Raw genomic sequence first — 17,824 nt, 5'->3', positions numbered from 1 at the left:
CAATTTGTAATTGTTTACCTCATATTTTATATATTGTATATATTCACTGAGGTTTATGTTCCATCTATTTTTCTTACACCTGGCCAAATACCACAAGTTCTACAGAAATGATGAAACTCTGGGACTCCTTCAGCTTCCCACTTGGAAGGAGAGACCACCCTTCTCTGCAGTCCCACCCTCTGAATTCCCTGATTTCCTTCTAGCTCACTTCACTGGATACCTGCTCACAGGTGCTGAGACACAGTACAAATTTCTAAGTTCAGTTCATCAATTTCCTGTTCTGAAGGGGAAGAAGAAAGGTTTTCTGTCCTCTATCTGCTGTTCTGTTATGTCAGCAAACTTACAAGAGGGCAAATCAGACTGAGAATCCAATCAGATACTGTCTGTTCTCTGAACATGAAAAATGAACATCCAACATCCAGATCATTAAACCTGGTAGAGAGAAGCAAGTCAAGGTGATGCTCTCATCACAAGTATAGCCTGTTCTATTGTCAAAAGACCTTGCAAAACCAGGTTAATCCTCCAAGGCCAGGTGAATTTGGTTAGTTGCTAACTCCTGAGAGAAAATTTAATAACGTGGATGAGGAAAAGGAGGTCATAAAAAGAGAACTGAATATAGGGTGTAGCCAAGGTGTCAACTCCATCCCTGGAAAATCTGTGAGGAAAAGAAAGTCAAATATGAAAAAAATATTCTCTAGCTGTTAAGTGGTATAAAGAATAGCCATAATAGGTCTGAATGCCCTCCCCAATCTCCTTCATTTCACTCTTTCTATTATTTATTAATTATAAAAAAGAAGAAAATAATTTAGTGCTATTCAAATAGATATATACAAATGTCAACATAGAACAAAGCTGTATTTTGCATCCAGATGGCAATGACTTGATAACAAATAGGTAGTATCTGCTGAGATTTCATTCATTGATAAATGCACCATCACTGTTACTGAAAAACTTGACATGGCAAAAAAAATTTTTTAACATCTTTATTGGAGTATAATTGCTTTACAATGTTGTGCTAGTTTCCGCTGTATGACAGAGTGAATCAGCTATACATACACATACATCTCCATATCTCCTCCCTCTTGCATCTCCCTCCCACCCTCCCTATCCTACCCCACTAGGTGGTCACAAAGCACCGAACTGATCTCCCTGTGCTATGCAGCTGCTTCCCACTAGCTATCTATTTTACATTTGGTAGTATGTATAAGTGACATGGCAAAAGTTTTGCTTAAGTTTCTTCCTTTCCACTTAATATTTTCTCTACTAACAAAAGGACACACAGGCTTCCCCCATTTTAAGAATGGATGGTATTCTCAAAGACCATCTGAGAATAATTGTTTGGAACTTGGGATATATTTCTCTGTGATACTTGTATACTTTGTAATAGATGTCTGTCACATACATATCAAATTAATACTAATAGCTCATCAAAACTTACATATGATCATTAGCCTTGGTATTCAGAGCTGTATAGACTTATATCTATTAATCTTATTTTAAAATACTGATGCCCGGTCCAAAATCCTAAGGTTTTATTAAGGTCTGTTTTTAACTCAACCTAGTTAATTCTGATATGAATCCTGGGAGGGCACCTCTGGTGTATTAGAGTCTATGATGAAATGCATTAACAGTTCTATTTTGAACATGAAGTCATATCTTTCCCAGCTCCTGGGTCAGGGGTCTCCTGCTTACCAGTTGCTGAGAGCAAGAGTCCCTTAAATGAAAACCTCTGTAGTATTTCCTGAAATAAGTGCTTCAGGAGTCATGGATCAGAGGACAGGATTGGAGCACAAAAGAGGCAAAGAGAAGCTGTGGGTACCAGGGCTTTCTGTCAAGTGTGTATTTCTTAGGACACTTGGAATCCCAGAATGATCAAGCTGCAAGTGAGCTTCATAGGCCCGTCTAGTGCAAACCCTTCATTTTACACAAAGGGGAATCTGTTGCTTAGGCAGATCCTGGGCCAACTCCTGATCACTTCTTTTCCTATATTCCCAGAGGCCTGGGAGAGTGGCTTATAGTCTCATTTTCTTCTTGCCACACACTGCATTTTACTCCCTTTTCTTCCTTTGGCCCACTGTGACCATGACCACATCCCAAAGCCTCTTGTCTCTGAAGTTCGTGTAGAATCCTTCAGAAATAAAGGGGAGCCATGAAAATCGGGGTACATAGCAAAGGTCCTGAGTCCAGAAGTAAAAGCTGACCCTCTAGTGTTCATTTAAGTCTTTCCTAATCCTTCTGTTCCTAGTTCAGTCTTCTGACTGATCCCTTGAGAAAGATCATAACTAAGACTAATTATGAGGTTTAATTAAGCTTAAAATTTCTCTTATTTCTTTCAATATTTTAACCCTCATATAAAAAATGACCTATAAGAAAAGGCAAAGAGCTCTTAGTTTGGGGGCAGAAAAGAGATTTTTATATTTGAGGAGAAAACTTGGGCTGTCTTTACCCATCCCTTCTTTAGAAATGTAGTCTATGGCAAACATTGTCCTCATGGAAATTGAATGAGAGTTCTGCTGTAATGGATATTTACCATGGAGTGGCATGAGGCAACAAAATGAGGATGAGGGATTCTTCCCACAGGCAGAGTTGTTGGAACAGTGAAGGTAGAAAGAGTTATTTTTACCTACCTTCTTTCCCCTTAAACTTCAACTTCCTGGCCTTTGGAAGTTATGCTGTGCCAGTCTGGACCACCCTCGTCCACAATCATAAGCAAAAGGCTCAACATGAAAAATTTGAACATGGACTTGATATCTGATAATATTAATGGGTTATTTCTAATGTTTTCTTAGATGTGATAATATTGTGGCTATGTTTAAAAGGGAATCCTTACCTTTTAGCAATATATGCTGATATATTTACAGCATATTCTTGTAATATATTTACAATATTCTTGGAATATTTTCTATGTAAAAATAATTGAAATGAAATGTAGGATTTGTCTTTCATTTATAATATTAAAAATTAATTGTACAAACAAACAAAAAGACTCAGGATGAGATTCTGAAGTATGGGAAAGGGAGAAGGAGGAAATTAAATTGCACTGAGATGAGAGAAAACTTTCTCAGACCACTAGCCCCTGATGGCTATCCATTTATATGAAGGCAATATCTCTTCTGGCATAAATAAAGTTGGGGACTGCATGCTTTTTTTGGTTGAATATATACGTGCAAGTATCTGTATTCTCTGAAGCAAAAATAATAATCACTGAATAACTTAATCAATAACTTTCTATTTTGGGCCAGTGACTCTGTTAAGGTAAGTAACAAACACTAAAAGGGAAAAAAATCTTTAATTCCTTTTTGCCAATTTTTTCATGGCAATATATATTTACTTAGGCCATTATTTCAGAAAAAGAAAAGTTCATTTCAAACTACTATATGGAATCTATTTAAAAACTGAATAAATAAAAATGCATGTTGGTCAATACATTTCAAGCTAACATTGGGAGCTTATCCTCACTCATCTTCTACAAATGCTGATCTGATGTTTTCATTTTTAAAAAATTATCTTTTGAGCATCAGTGTATTTTCATTTTGAGTCCTTTTAATTAACTGGAGCACACACACCCACAGGCTACATCATAGACAAGAAGGCATCAGTGCTTAGCTACAGGAGTCACATTCTTGACATAAATGTGTTATAAAATAACATGTTATTCAAATATTTTGTAACTTGAGTGTTTGCCTTTGTTTTTCAAATATCAGAATATTGTAAAAACTGTGAAGATAGAATCAGATAGTAAAAAGTATTACAGACCACAAGTCAAAATGCCAGTCCCTCATGCCTTAGTCTTTGTGACTTTGGCTAAGTCACTTACCATCTCTGGACTTAGTTTGTTCATTTTTAAAAATGTGAAGGTTGGATTAGGTGAGCTCCCAAGGGTGTTGATCCAGATTTTGAACCATGTTAGTATCTTAATACTTTGAGATAAAGCATCTTTAAAGTTGTCTGATTCTCTACTATCTTGTTTAAAGGAAATTGAATTTCTGGGAATAAGTGTAAATATGCTACAATGTGAAACATGCCCAAGGTTTCTAGTTCTAATTCTAGTGTTTAATTACTGAAATCAATCACTTATCAGCAACTGGTCTACCCAGTTACAAAACAGAAGTAAAAATACTTGTTATCCCATCTTCACAGAGAATCAGGGAGGATCAATTAAATGAAATAAATTGTAGAGTCCTTGGAAGAAAAGAAAGGTACTTCCTAAATACAAAGTATTTGCATTACTATCATTCTTATTATGCATCAGATATGAGCAATGCAATTTTCCTGTGTATTCCTGTTGGCTTTATCTTCTCAAGGGAATGTATTTGAAAAATAAGTAGAACTATTTCATGGCTACGGTACTTAAAAAAAAGACTGTGTTTCTGAAAACCACAATTTTGGAAATACAGAAAGAAAACTAATGCTATCTCAAATTCCCTGAAGAAGAGATTACATTTTCTGGAGAAAACTGACATAATGAAATACTTTATATTCATTAAGTTACTTTCAAGCTTTTTATTTCTTCAAGTTTTTACCACTAATGTTAAAAGACTAGTGACTATACCTGTATGCTTTATGGCCAAATAAATTAGAAATTGTCCCTTTTTGTTTAGAATTTTAGGAATAGGGTTTCTTATGTTTAAAGGTTTTGTTTGTTTTGTTTTGTTTTTAAAAACCCTTATAGTAATAGAGACTTTTGTAAAGTGTTATTTGAAAAACATTATTTCAACAGGAAATAACTCCCTATACAAACCTTGAACAATAAAATGGTTCACAGTTTTCCAGTGAAGTCAGAAGATTCTGCTTTTAAAGTTTAGCTTAACAATGAGATTTTTAATAAAACAATTAACTTAATAAGAGATGACTGGTGACTTGATTATAGATTTAATAAAGACTATCCATTTTTATTTTAGTGACTAAGCTTATTTAATCCCAAACATTTTAGAATCAGGGAAATAGGACATGTAGTAACTATTTTCACATACACAAAGTTAATGTAGCACAATGAGGTGACAGTCCCAGTAGTTTAAGCCCAAATCACATCTGTGTTAAATATGCAAATAAGTATTATTGGTCCAGTTTTCAATTCTGCTTTCTCTATATATAGTTACTTGTCTGGCTGAATTTGTATTTACTCTTCAAGACCTACAAATTACTTAATGCACCAAGTTTTATTAAATCAAGAACTGTTATTACATAAAATCCTGTGTACCAAGTTATGTTTATTCAGTAGATGGCCAGCATTAGAGCTTGCATGCATCATAGACCAGGTATACATATTTTGTGCTTAAGGCGACTGTCGAAAAGTTCTTACCTCTTTTAACTATTTCTGTAAATATTTATTTATAGATATCAATGTTCTTTGATCACATAAAAAGTGGAAGGATTTCTAGGAGTTTATCTGAACATTTAAGTAAGCTAGGGCTCTGACTTTATCTATACAACTCATACTTATTTAAGTGTATGTTGATACATTTACAAAGGCCTACATGTTGAATTCAGGACTTGGAAATACAAAATCACTGACAGAGTCAGGACCACGAGTCATGAGCGTCTGTTTGTATTCTAGGATGAGCTCTTGCATTATTTTTAAGTCCAGAGTAGACATTGATTGTCTGATTGAATCTCATCTTACCTATTAAAAGTTACAGAATAAAAATCTTAGTCACAGATGAGAGTTCATGTGTGTTTACTGAAACATTTTATAGATTTCCCCAAGAACTGATAAAACTAGATTCAACAGGAAATAAAAATATACCCAAGAGCAGATGAGCACAGGCAAAGCAGTGGTGGCTGATCTGCACGTGGGTTAAAAGATGCTAAGACTATGTTTGATTTTCCTTGGAGACCCTTAGAGTAGACTTCTGAAACTGATTTGGATTATAGATTTTGCTAAAGTAAATAGGGCACATTAGCCTTTTGTTTCATTGGCTTTTAATTACTGGCTTTTGTATCCCATCTGGAATGTCCCTTTGGATTCTTGGACCTTATTTTAAAACTGCACATACTATTGTTTGCTTTTTAGAATAATGCTGAGCCATTTCTGCTATTGTAATATCAAGGTGAAGATAAAATTTTAAGTTTCAGACATTTTTGTACTGGGTCATATTTGGTTTTCAGTATTAAGGAGAGATGTTTGCTTCTTAATAATGGTGGTCAGTCATAAGGAATAGAACCCAATTGTGTTATTTTGAAATGATGACAGAATTGATTCATGGATATCTGGCAACAACAAAAAAGAAACAATTATGGTGAATAATAAAGGACATCTGAGTCTTACTCTTTGGTTTTGTGGAAGCTGGTGATATTGGAAGAGATGGAAAAATAAAAACTAATGGTTATTATCTATTTCTGAAAGGAAGTGAATATAATACTGGATAGATATGTAGTTTTAGATAAAGAGAGGTTAAGATTATTCCAGTATTATTTTTCTGTTTCTAGACTTTGCATGTATGTCTTGGTCTCATCATCATTACACCTGCAGCTTTACATTTTCATTGCTTTTAGAACCTCCTTTGGTGTATAAGCAGAAATGAAAAGAGAAGGTGAAAATGTAGGCAACTTTGTTTCTTTCTAGCAGTTCTTGAAAGTTCCATATTTCACTATTTAAAGAGTACCCTGTACAAATTAGTGACTTTCTGTGGATTCTAATCACCAAAGCCCCAGGTGAATCTTATGGTCAGGTATGTTTGAGAAATGATATATTATCTCTCTACTTCATCCAACACACTTATTCTCTTGTTATATAGTTATTTGCATGTTGTTAAACTATTTTGAGAGTTTATAAGCTCCTTGAAGTTATACAGACAGAGTATGTCAGTATCTGCACTTTTCTGGAAAGAGAATCCATAGCTTTCACCCTATACCAAAAAAAAAAAAAATGAATACAGTTGACCCTTGAACAACTTAGGTTTGAACTGTACAGATCCACTCATCTGCAGATTTTTTTCAGTAATAAATACTACATGATCCAGTTGGTTGAATGGGCGGATATGGAACTATGGATACAGAAAAATTGTGGATATGGAGGACCCACTATAAATTATACATGAATTTTTGACTGTATGAGGGTCGGCGCCCCAACCCTTGCATTGTTCAAGAGTCAACTGTAAATAATAGTATTCTCTTAAAAAATCTGTATCTCAGACTAAGGTAGGAACATTAGAAAATACACTTCATACTCTTTGCTAGATTTTAAGCAACCAAACATCAGGAATTGAATGCCTTACTGATATATATTTCCCTTAGCACTTGGGAACTGTCCCTCTCATAAACACTTTTGCACAGATGGATTTTAGAGTTGCATAAATCTGGGCCTAATTCCTTGGACCTGGTACCCCACAGTAGTAAGTAAGCTAGGAACTTGTGTTCCACGGTTACCTCCTTCAGGCAAGAGAAGTTTTATAGAACAAGAGCCATTTACTTAACCAATTTATTTTGTCTCCTTCCCCACTCAAAATTATCAACTCTAAAGAATGTAGAACATAATGGATAGATTCAAATTATTTTCAAATAATTCCTGAGTAAAAAGAAAGAATGAAAACGTCCCTCCAAGTTACGAGCTAGAGGGGTGAGATACCTCTAGAAGCTAAATCATCTATAGTTTGGCTTTTTTAAAAAAGTCTCTTCGGGTGGTGATTTCCATGTTAAAAAAAAGAAAAGCTATTTATTCAAAAAGGAAAAGTGTACAGAGTCTCTGTGATGAAGCGACTCCCTAAAGAGTAATCTCAGTGAGGAAAAAAAAAGACATGAAGTTCTAAGCAACAACATTTCCTTGGTTGGGGCTTCCCTGGTGGCACAGTGGTTGAGAGTCCGCCTGCCGATGCAGGGGACACGGGTTCATGCCCCGGTCCGGGAAGATCCCACATGCCACGGAGCAGCTGGGCCCGTGAGCCATGGCCGCTGAGCCTGCATGTCCGGAGCCTTTAAAAAACATTTCCTTGGTTGGAAAAGAGAAACTGCTCTGGTAGCGTTCTTACATTCTTTGGCTTCCCCAAGAATCGCAACTTGAGGCAAATGGAAAGAGAATGGAGGATCAAGAGCACAATTACCCAAAGGTCTCTTTAAAAGATATCTCACCAAACACTCCATAAAAATCACCCAACTAGGAAGTATTTTAAAAATTCACCTAGAAATAATAGCAAAGTAATTAGCAAAGTTTTGCATTCTGCATCTGTCTTTTTTTTTATCAATGTTGCTTTTTTTTTTTTTTTTAAGCTGTGTTAGCCATTACAGAGCTATTGTTTATTCCTATGGGTCTAGGACAACAGGGGCAGGAGTCAAGGCCAAGTTATGAGTCCTCAATACTTTTGCCATGAATGCATCACACTCCAGACTCATTGGACAGCTACTGATTTCCTTGGATCATTTTAATCCAACCCAAAATTCTTCTATGGCTCTGGAAACTCCTGAGCCTTTCAGAGGGGTTAGAACTATGGCTCTCGACCCTTAACTGTGCATCAGAATCACCCAAGGTGGTGTAAAAGTATATAGATACATGATACTGCTTCCAGAGATTGCTGATCGACTTGATCTGTGGTGGGACACAGATTAAGTGGTTTCTGAAAGATGCTCAGGAAGTTCTGATGTGCAACAAATGGCTGAAGATGACTTGTTTAGACATTTCCAGACTAATTTTACAAACCCAAATATAAGGATTTGGGGGGGAGGTGCATCTTCAAGAGCTATAAGTAATAACAGCATACTTTAAATATATAAAATGGTGTCAGAGTAGTCTGAAAGAGTTTACCCTTTTCAATCTGAGATTTCTAAATCCAGCAAGCACATAAGATATTATTCAAAAACAATCTCATTAAGAATTTGACTGCCGGAAATTCTTGAACACCTACATACAATCATGGTGGGGGGGGGGTGTCTGATCCCAGCAGGTGTCCTTTTTAAACACCTGTTGGAGTGAACTCTGCCACTGGCCCTTTAAATGGGATGGAGTTTTAATTTTCCAAAAGCTGGGAGTCAGTTAGAATGCTAGAAATGCACATTTGTTGCTTACGTTCCATTCTAGTAAACCATCTCCTGAAGTGCTATGTTGATCTCTTGATTGTGTAGTTAATGAGAGAAATCTATAGATACCATTCAGAATGCCTAGCAGTCTTGTTTATAGAGGTTAACTAGAGAGAGTTGATTTCCCATCATCAGCTAATAAGGAGAAACACTGTTTACCATCTTGTGAGTCTTTCAAGAATTGATGTGTTTAAAAACCAGAATTGTCATTGTAAATTGGAGAGTGTTGAAAGCTCACCTAGATAACTGTTTTACATTTTTTCCCAAGTGGAGAGTCTGAATTTGTGTTTGATTATAATGAAATAGCTAAAATGTTACACAGCTTAAGGCCAAACATGCCTGTGAATTATTCTATCCAAAAGCTGACATAAACGAACTGTGTTAGTATCACTATTTCAAGCACGTTCATCATGTCTATCTATAGCATACTACTGAATCAGGTACCGCCTGGCTGATGGTCATGGGTTACACATAGCTCATCAAATACTTTATTTTTGAGACAGCTGAATTACTCCCTGACCTGACTTTAGTGAGTGGAAGGGTCATCATCTTTATGCCTTACTGCCCTTTCTAAAAATAGTAGGGGCTTTAACAAGGAGATATTTTAAGCAGCTCATATTCACTTGTCTCATCAGGGGAAGCTTATTTTGGCCACTTGCATGTGTCCCATTTGCATAGAGTTAAACTTTGGAGGCTAGTCTGTGCTCCTTCACACCACTCATCTAAGAAACTGGCAAGCGTAAAGACACTGGAATTACTAGCTGAGAGTCAGTGGGTAAACACAAACGAAGGGAAGACACTTTTTAGGAATGTGACTATGCTTCCGAAATCATCCATTTCAGACATTTTCACATCAGTCCTCAGCTTTTCGGATCTGTTTTCATAAAACCTGGCCGTGATTTCACTCCAGAGACATCAATGATCTTGCCGCTTTTAATAAACATTAATAGGAGCCACTGCCAGCCTGTGGATAAGGGAAACTAATGAGAAACTGCCATCCAAAATCTGAACAGCAAAAACAAAACCAAGCCAAACCAAAAAATCCAAAACAAAACCAAAAAAGAACAACTCAAACAATCTGTGCTCACAAGAAGACGCATAGAAAAACACCGAGATGTAACTTTGATTTGATAACTGGATTTATCAGTCACATGACTGACATACAGTGGGTACTTTGTATTTTTCTACTCTGAAATACAAGTGCAAATCTATGTTATTCTGCACAACTGGGACCAAAAAATTATGAGTGTGAGAAAACGCAGACTCTAAAAGCAAGATGGAATTTAAGCAGGTAAACCCTGTTTCACAGTCATGTCATTCCAGTACAGTTGTACATGGTACTCGTGTTTGCACCTCTAAGAAATTTCCATTTTTTCGCATCAAAAACTCCAGATATGAAGCTGAAGCTGCTTTCTTCGCCAACCTGAAGCTGTCTGATTTCAACATCATTGACACCCTTGGAGTTGGAGGTTTCGGACGAGTAGAACTGGTAGGTGATTGCTCTTTAAATGCTTTTGAGAGTCCTGTCTTCCTTTTTAATTTTTTCTCCTAGATTAAGATTTCTTCTCTGTCTAATCATTAATTACTATTGTTCCTAAATTGGTACCAAATACTCTCAGCACAACAGAGTTTGCAACAAAGTGAACTATGTTATGTAATCAGTAAATGAAAAATAAAATAAACACCAACTTACTTTTTAGAAAACCTCTGCATATTAAATGAAAGGTAAACACATGTACTTAATGAGGAGTCATAAAGCACTTATTACCCGCTGATTTTCTGTGATCTTTATTTACTTCCTTAGATCTGAGCAGTGCTCACTAACTTAATTATGCACTCTATAATCACAATAACTAAAGTGTAAATTTAAATATATATAAAGGGAGATGAGGTATATTTACATGTATTATATATCTATGTATATAACATATAATTATTCTCACCACTGCTTTAAAAATTAAGTAAATGGTGTTGTAGTTATTCTGTGATTCTGTAGTTATAATCACCTATTTAGATTATAGTACATATATATACACACATATATATAACCGTATTGGATAATATGGTATGAATATTTTATATAGTTTATTTCACACACGTTTATTTGTGTGTATACACACACAGCTAAGTGAAGATGAAGAAGACATTTTGGCACAAGTTCATACATTAAACACATGGCATCAATATGGTGTAAACCAAATGAAAGCATGTTCTATTGTGCCTTTGTTTAAAATATAAATTTAAAAACTGACATATTACAACAAAAATTAGAAAAAAATGTATTCTTGTGACTGAGTTGCTGCATTCCAGACTGTGTGGATAAAAACCGTATTTGAGAATGTAGATTAATGTCCACCTCTCCTGAACATGGAGGAGTCCCTGATATCAGACACCAGTACAGTATGTTAGGAACTCCCTGAGACTGTGTACAGTTCAGTAAATAGTTACTGTTGCCATCAGGCAGTAGGAGAAATCCCCTTCCTTAAAAGTAGATTGACCTAGCACTATTTTTGTATTTGTCCATTTGTGCTGTAGTTGGGATTTTTGACTTTGATGGGCAGAATGATGTTATTTACTTAAATATTAGACAAGAAGGGTTTAGAGCCATAAAGTGTTTCACTGAATTTGTGTGATGCTTCCCTTAACACTGGCTGGAGATACTATAGTAATACTACTGCTGACTTGATTCCTGACTTCATAGTGTGCCTCTGGGGATCTAAGTATTGAATGTTTTCAATTACAGGAGTAAAAATCAAGTAAGGGCTTAGAGAAACCTCTTGCTTTCCTGAATCCTGACAATCAATGCAGTCTTAGATTTATTTTTCAAGAACATTAATTTTGTGATGAAATATAACTTCACATAGTTAATGAAGATTTAATGACAGTGTTATACATGAACAGCTTTGCACTGGGAATGTTGGGACATAGAAACAGCACAGTGTAGAGCTCCTAGCCATGAAGGATTTATTGTCTGCTGTGTTTATTTACATAGTTGTATGTGTCTAAACCACTCTCTCTATGAAGCAGTATAAAGGACAGAATTCCCTAGAGATTAATTTTATGGCCGTTACAGTTTCTTAAAATTATTTTTTTAAGGACTGTGGACAATAAAATTGCTGTTTTAGTTGACCAAAAAAAATCAACATTATAACTTTGTGGAGGTCTGATAACTTCAAATTGGGAAACTTTAAGTTACCAGTGAGATATTTTATGAAATATAGGAATCTACTTAGGATTTTTGAAATACTGGAAATCACTTAAAGACACTTCAAGATGCATAATCAAATGCCAAGCTGATAGTGGAAAGCTTCTAGAAAATTCCCTCAAAAATGTGAGGAGGGGGCTTCCCTGGTGGCGCAGTGTTTGAGAGTGCGCCTGCCGATGCAGGGGACACGGGTTCGTGCCCCGGTCCAGGAGGATCCCACGTGCCGCGGAGCGGCTGGGCCCGTGAGCCATGGCCGCTGAGCCTGCGTGTCCGGAGCCTGTGCTCCGCAACGGGAGAGGTCACAACAGTGAGAGGCCCGCGTACCGCAAAAAAAAAAAAAAAAGTGAGGAGGCACAAACAACCACAAAATTAAGGAAGGTTCAAAGCGGGCATATTAAAGGTAATGCAGGGCTTCCCTGGTGGTGCAGTGGTTGAGAGCCCGCCTGCCGATGCAGGGGACACGGGTTCGTGCCCCTGTCTGGGAAGATCCCACATGCCGCGGAGTGGCTGAGCCCGTGGGCCATGGCCGCTAAGCCTGCGTGTCCAGAGCCTGTGCTCCACATCGGGAGAGGCCACAACAGTGAGAGGCCAGCGTAAGGCAAAAAAAAAAAAAAAAAAAAAGAAAGGTAATGCAGTTTAAAAAGACAAAATATGTATGTGTTTGTAGGCATGTATGTGCTTGAGTACATACATATTTATATATAATCTTCATCCCAGGAGTGATAATCAAAGGCAGTTCAGCAATTTTCTTCTCATGGACGTGATATTTTACACGTCTACACAAATATTTTTAGACTAATGGAAATCATAACCTCAAGGATTAACTTAGGTTGGAGCTGTAGCCTGGTTTGAAAAACTTTATATGTATTCCTGAATGATAAACCCAAAATGGGTTATAAAGTATAACTAGTACATCATGGGTAGAGGTGCAGTCTTTAACCTCTGAAGTGACATCATCTTGTGTGATCTTGCACTTCCCAAACACACTAGGGGATTATCCTAATACCCAAATTGTCTTCAGTGTTCGATGTGGACTGCCCATTTAAGTGATCACTATTATTACCCCAGAATCCATTGCTCCCACTTCTTGCCACTTACTAACTGCCCAATAAGATTAATTACTGGGTATGAAAAATATTCTTTTCTGTGATGGTTCATTTTTACATGTATTCAGTGACGCCAGAATTGGGAGTTTGGCTTCAACACTTTGACTGTAATTACACATACTGTTGTCATAGCAGACAGTGAATCTCCATGAGGACAGTGGTGACTGCCCAGGAGGTAGCAGTGTCCTGTTAGAGTAGGACTCACACCCTTCAAAGGTAGAAGGAGGATCTAGGCAGAGCCCAGTTCTGTTGTGATTACAAAAGTTTTCCTTTCACTCCCCTCTGCAAATGGTGCATGCGAGATAATTTTATCAGTATTATAGAGTGCTATCTTTACACAATATAACCTCCACATGAACTCATTTATGTATGTTTTACATATATACAGTATTGAACATGTTAATACCAAGTATATAATACTTACACGTTGAACCTACCAATTCTTTGTTCAGTAGTAATGTTGATCAGGTAAATGACATTATAAAAATTACCACAGTTACACTTTAATTTTATAATTCTATTTTTAAAATTTTTCCCAGGTGTTGATTATAAGATGATAAACTACTGAATGGGGTATGAAGAATTAAGAAATTTGAATTTGTGAACCCCATTTCCTGTTAGAACTAAGTTAGGAGTGTAGTTTTATTATCATTTGATAAACAGATCATGTTCATGTTATTTGCTTAATGTAATACCATTCAAACACTTCTTAGCATTTCTTAATTTTTATCATTTATGTCAATTTAGGTGAATTTAGATGCAGGGGTATTTTTCAGGCAGAAGAATTGCTAAAATAATTTATTGCCAGCTTTTAGAGATGAGAACATAATTTTGGAACATAATAGAAACTTAAATATTTGTTCAATGATGAGACCAGAAGCTTGAAGTGAAGGTCTCATAGGAATGGGAGTTCTGTTCTTAAGTTATTCAGTCTATTTCATAAATACTTTTAGCATAAGTGATTTCAACTAGTTTAATATCAGACATGTCTTGTTCACACACATTACCTTTGGGAAGTCATTTATACTGCTTTCCTTTCTGTGATCTGGTATATACCATATTTTCTGCACGTATTTTTATTTTGAAGAACCACTTTCTAACTTATTCAGTGCTACCTGTTTACAGAATATTTTCCAGAAGACCACACTCCATTTATAATAGCACCTTCAGCTAAAGAACTCAGCTTTTTTAAAATATATGATTTACTCATTAAAGCTATGAACAATGCTGTAAGACATCTAGGTAATCCTCTTAATTTACAAGATGTGACTGTAAAATAAGGAGATGGAGTTTACAAATCACAAGTGAAAATTAGTCCCATTACTTTATGGTCACATTCCAAATTTACTCTCCTTTGCCCTTGTCAGAGAGGTGCTTGCTTTTCAGAGTAGATTGGTACAAGTCAAACTTTTTAATCTAGCAATGCTATGTAGTGGTTGCTTTAAATAATAAATATGTAATCTATTTATTCAGCAATTCAATGCCTCATATACCAGAGCACCATACTTGGATAAAATATAGGACGAATGATATGGAAAACATAATCTCTGTCGTCTTGGATTATATTCTTTCTACACAATTTATTATGTATTTATGTAGTGAGCTCTCTGCTGGGATATACACAGTTTAACAGAAAATAGCCACTGCCTCTAGGGACTCACAGTCCACTAGGAGGGACAATCATGCAAACTAATAAGTAAACCCATAATCAGAGTATGAGCAGCACGTGCTCAGTGTGTGGAGGGGCAAGATTTCTTAGAGGAGGAAGCATTTCTAAGACAGAGGGATCCACATCAAGGCATTGCCAAAAATAACCTCAAGCATTATGTTCTGCTCTCGTAAAATGAAACTACTGCAGGATAGTTTGTTAATAAACTGATATTAATAATGTTTATTAATAAATTGGTATTACTTTCTTACTAAAATAATCGAGCTTTTCCTTTGAACCCAGCTTTACAATCTTCAAATGGCTCTCATATCCAGTATATAATTTTGCCTTTAGAGCTATCATAGGAGGCATAAGCCACATTTCACAGGAGCTAAGTCATGAATAATGTGTATAAGTGACCTAAGATCACACGGTCACTGAAAGAGCTGTTGTTATTGCCCAGAACTACTGATTTTTAAACTAGACTTTTTCTTTTTTTATCATTCTGACTACTAAAAATACTTAGATTCTTATTACCACCAATAACAGCCACCATTATCAAATCAGACAAGTGTCACTTTATTATCATAGGTACACGTTTGTTTTTTTAAAAAAGTCTTCTAGAATTCAAGAACCTGTCTTAGACATAAATATGGAATAGATGCCATGATTATCTGCTATTCACCTCTTCTTCTATCAAACCTTCAGAGACTCTTTTTTCTGTTTTCTCTTTTGCAGCTCCTAGTTGAGTGTTAAAATATCTGTGGAGGAAAAAATAAAGATCAGACAGTATCACGTGGTAGCTAAAAGCTAGAGCTCTGGAATCAGACTGTCTGGATTGAGGTCTTACCAGCTGTGTGTGATTAGTCATTTACTTAAACCTCCTGAGCCTCAGTTTCCTCATCTCTAAAAGGAGGATAAAAATAGGCTGTGTGCCTCATGCATTGCAAAGATTAAATGAGTTAAAGTCCCAAAATAGTGCCTCACGTATATGTCAGTAAGTGTTGGCAATGTTGTTATTATTATTAAAATATTCTAATGATAACTATCATTTTCAACTCTACCCATAGAAAAGGAAGGGAATGAAATATTTTACTCTTTTCTCTCCCATTGTTAGGCCAAATGCTGAGAATACAAGCATTTCTCCCATACATGAAGGAGTCTAAGGTGTTCAAATGACCTTCAGTGATAGCTTCTATTAAATTCCCCCAAACCACTAAAGCTCCTTACTTTCTGAGTTGTCATGAGTAGAGATGGGAAACAATTTTCAGTCTTCCTCACACTAAACCTTTGTGTACCTGAAGTAGTCTGCTCTTATTTCTCCATTTTTCTTCTAAATTGTAAAGCCCCACCTCTTAACCTCTCAACAGGAAATCGTTTTTGGTGCAAACTGCTAAATCATATCCAGTTTCTCCACAATCTTCTTAAACCATGGCACCCTGGTTGGGCATAATAAGGGTCTGGCTCTTGCCAAATGGAGGACAAAGGTCATTTCTCCTGTGCCACAATCCCATGATCGGATTGTCCAGGAGGGGGCAATGTGGTAGCAAGTTGTAAGAATTCTGCCACATTCACAATCACATTTGTGTAACAGGGTCTGCGTGCTGTACATATGGGCATCCATACCACTCTCGTGGCATTTTTGACAGCTGCTTGGTCACTGTGTGTCACATGCAAGTGACGTGGAAGGCTATGTAAAGCAACTAAAAAAAAATAAATAGGGACTAAGAGATGATTAAGCAAGAAATCAGCTGATAAACCTATTGCTCAGTCACAGAGTTTTGTTTCGTCATTATGTAAGGGGAAAGCCTAAGCCAAAGGGAAACCCCATGTGAGATGAAAACTCTTCAAGAGCTTCTTACTGCCAAGCCACATGACAGTGAAATAGAATAGCTGTGGGATCGCTGGACAGCACTACCATTTGTGCCTGCTGTGATTTATGCTGCAGAGGATGCCTGGGAAACCCTGCCATCCTAAGGCCTTGTGTCCTCTGTAACCAAGGTGAATAAGGACTCTATGCTGGTTGAAAACTCAAAATTGCCTCATTTTAACATAGGCTTTTCTCTAGAAATACCCTACTTGGATTATTATTAAATATGTCATCCTCATTTATATTTATTCTTCAAAAGAATGAAAACTGACACAAATTAGTAATTGTGATAGTGTTGATTTCTGAGAAAATAAGTTATTCAGATAGCTAATGAAAATCCAATTTGATAAATGCTAATTGAACATAATAGGTGCAGTCACAATACAGGCATTCCTCAGAGATAATGAGGGTTCAATTCCAGACCACTGCAATAAAGCAAGTATCACAATAAAGCAAGTCACAGGAATTTTTTGGTTTCCCAATGCATATGACAGTTATGTATACACTATACTATAGTCTATAAAGCATGCAAGAGCATTGTCTAAAAAGACAATGTACATACCTTAATCAAAAAATACTTTATTGCTATAAAATGCTATCATCTGAGTCTTCAGTGAGTAGTAACATCAAAGATCACTGATCACAGATTATTATAGCAAATATAATAATAATGAAACAGTTTGAAATACTGTGAGAATTACTAAAATGTGACACAGAGACACGATGTGATCAAATGCTGTTGGAAAAATGATATCGACAGACTTCCTCGACACAGGCTTGCCACAAACCTTCAATTTGTTAAAAATGCAGTATCTGCAAAGTGTGATAAAAAAATGAAGCACAATAAAATGAAGTATGCCTGTATACTGCAACTTCTAAAACATCTAACCACAAGATAGTTTCTAAGCAGAAATCACAGGTAATAAAATTTATCTCTGCTTTGACATATACAAATAAGGTAAAATATGCATGAATTCATCTTGTTA

The 17,824-nt window shown here is 36.2% G+C and overlaps 1 protein-coding gene across 2 annotated transcripts in view; it reads left to right on the top strand.

Annotated features, from left to right (window-relative positions):
- PRKG1 (protein kinase cGMP-dependent 1) overlaps window positions 1-17,824 on the top strand; it is a 1,245,509-nt gene that overhangs the window by 1,189,071 nt on the left and 38,614 nt on the right. For both annotated transcript variants that reach the window (XM_082633213.1, XM_082633214.1), the window contains exon 10: window positions 10,402-10,498. In XM_082633213.1, the coding sequence (XP_082489339.1) occupies window positions 10,402-10,498 (97 nt within the window). The remainder of the gene's footprint in view (window positions 1-10,401; window positions 10,499-17,824) is intronic.

Source organism: Mesoplodon mirus, assembly GCF_964341445.2.
Source record: "Mesoplodon mirus genome assembly, chromosome: 2".
In the NCBI taxonomy this organism is placed as follows: domain Eukaryota; kingdom Metazoa; phylum Chordata; class Mammalia; order Artiodactyla; family Ziphiidae; genus Mesoplodon; species Mesoplodon mirus.
This window is presented reverse-complemented; position numbering and strand designations above follow the sequence as displayed.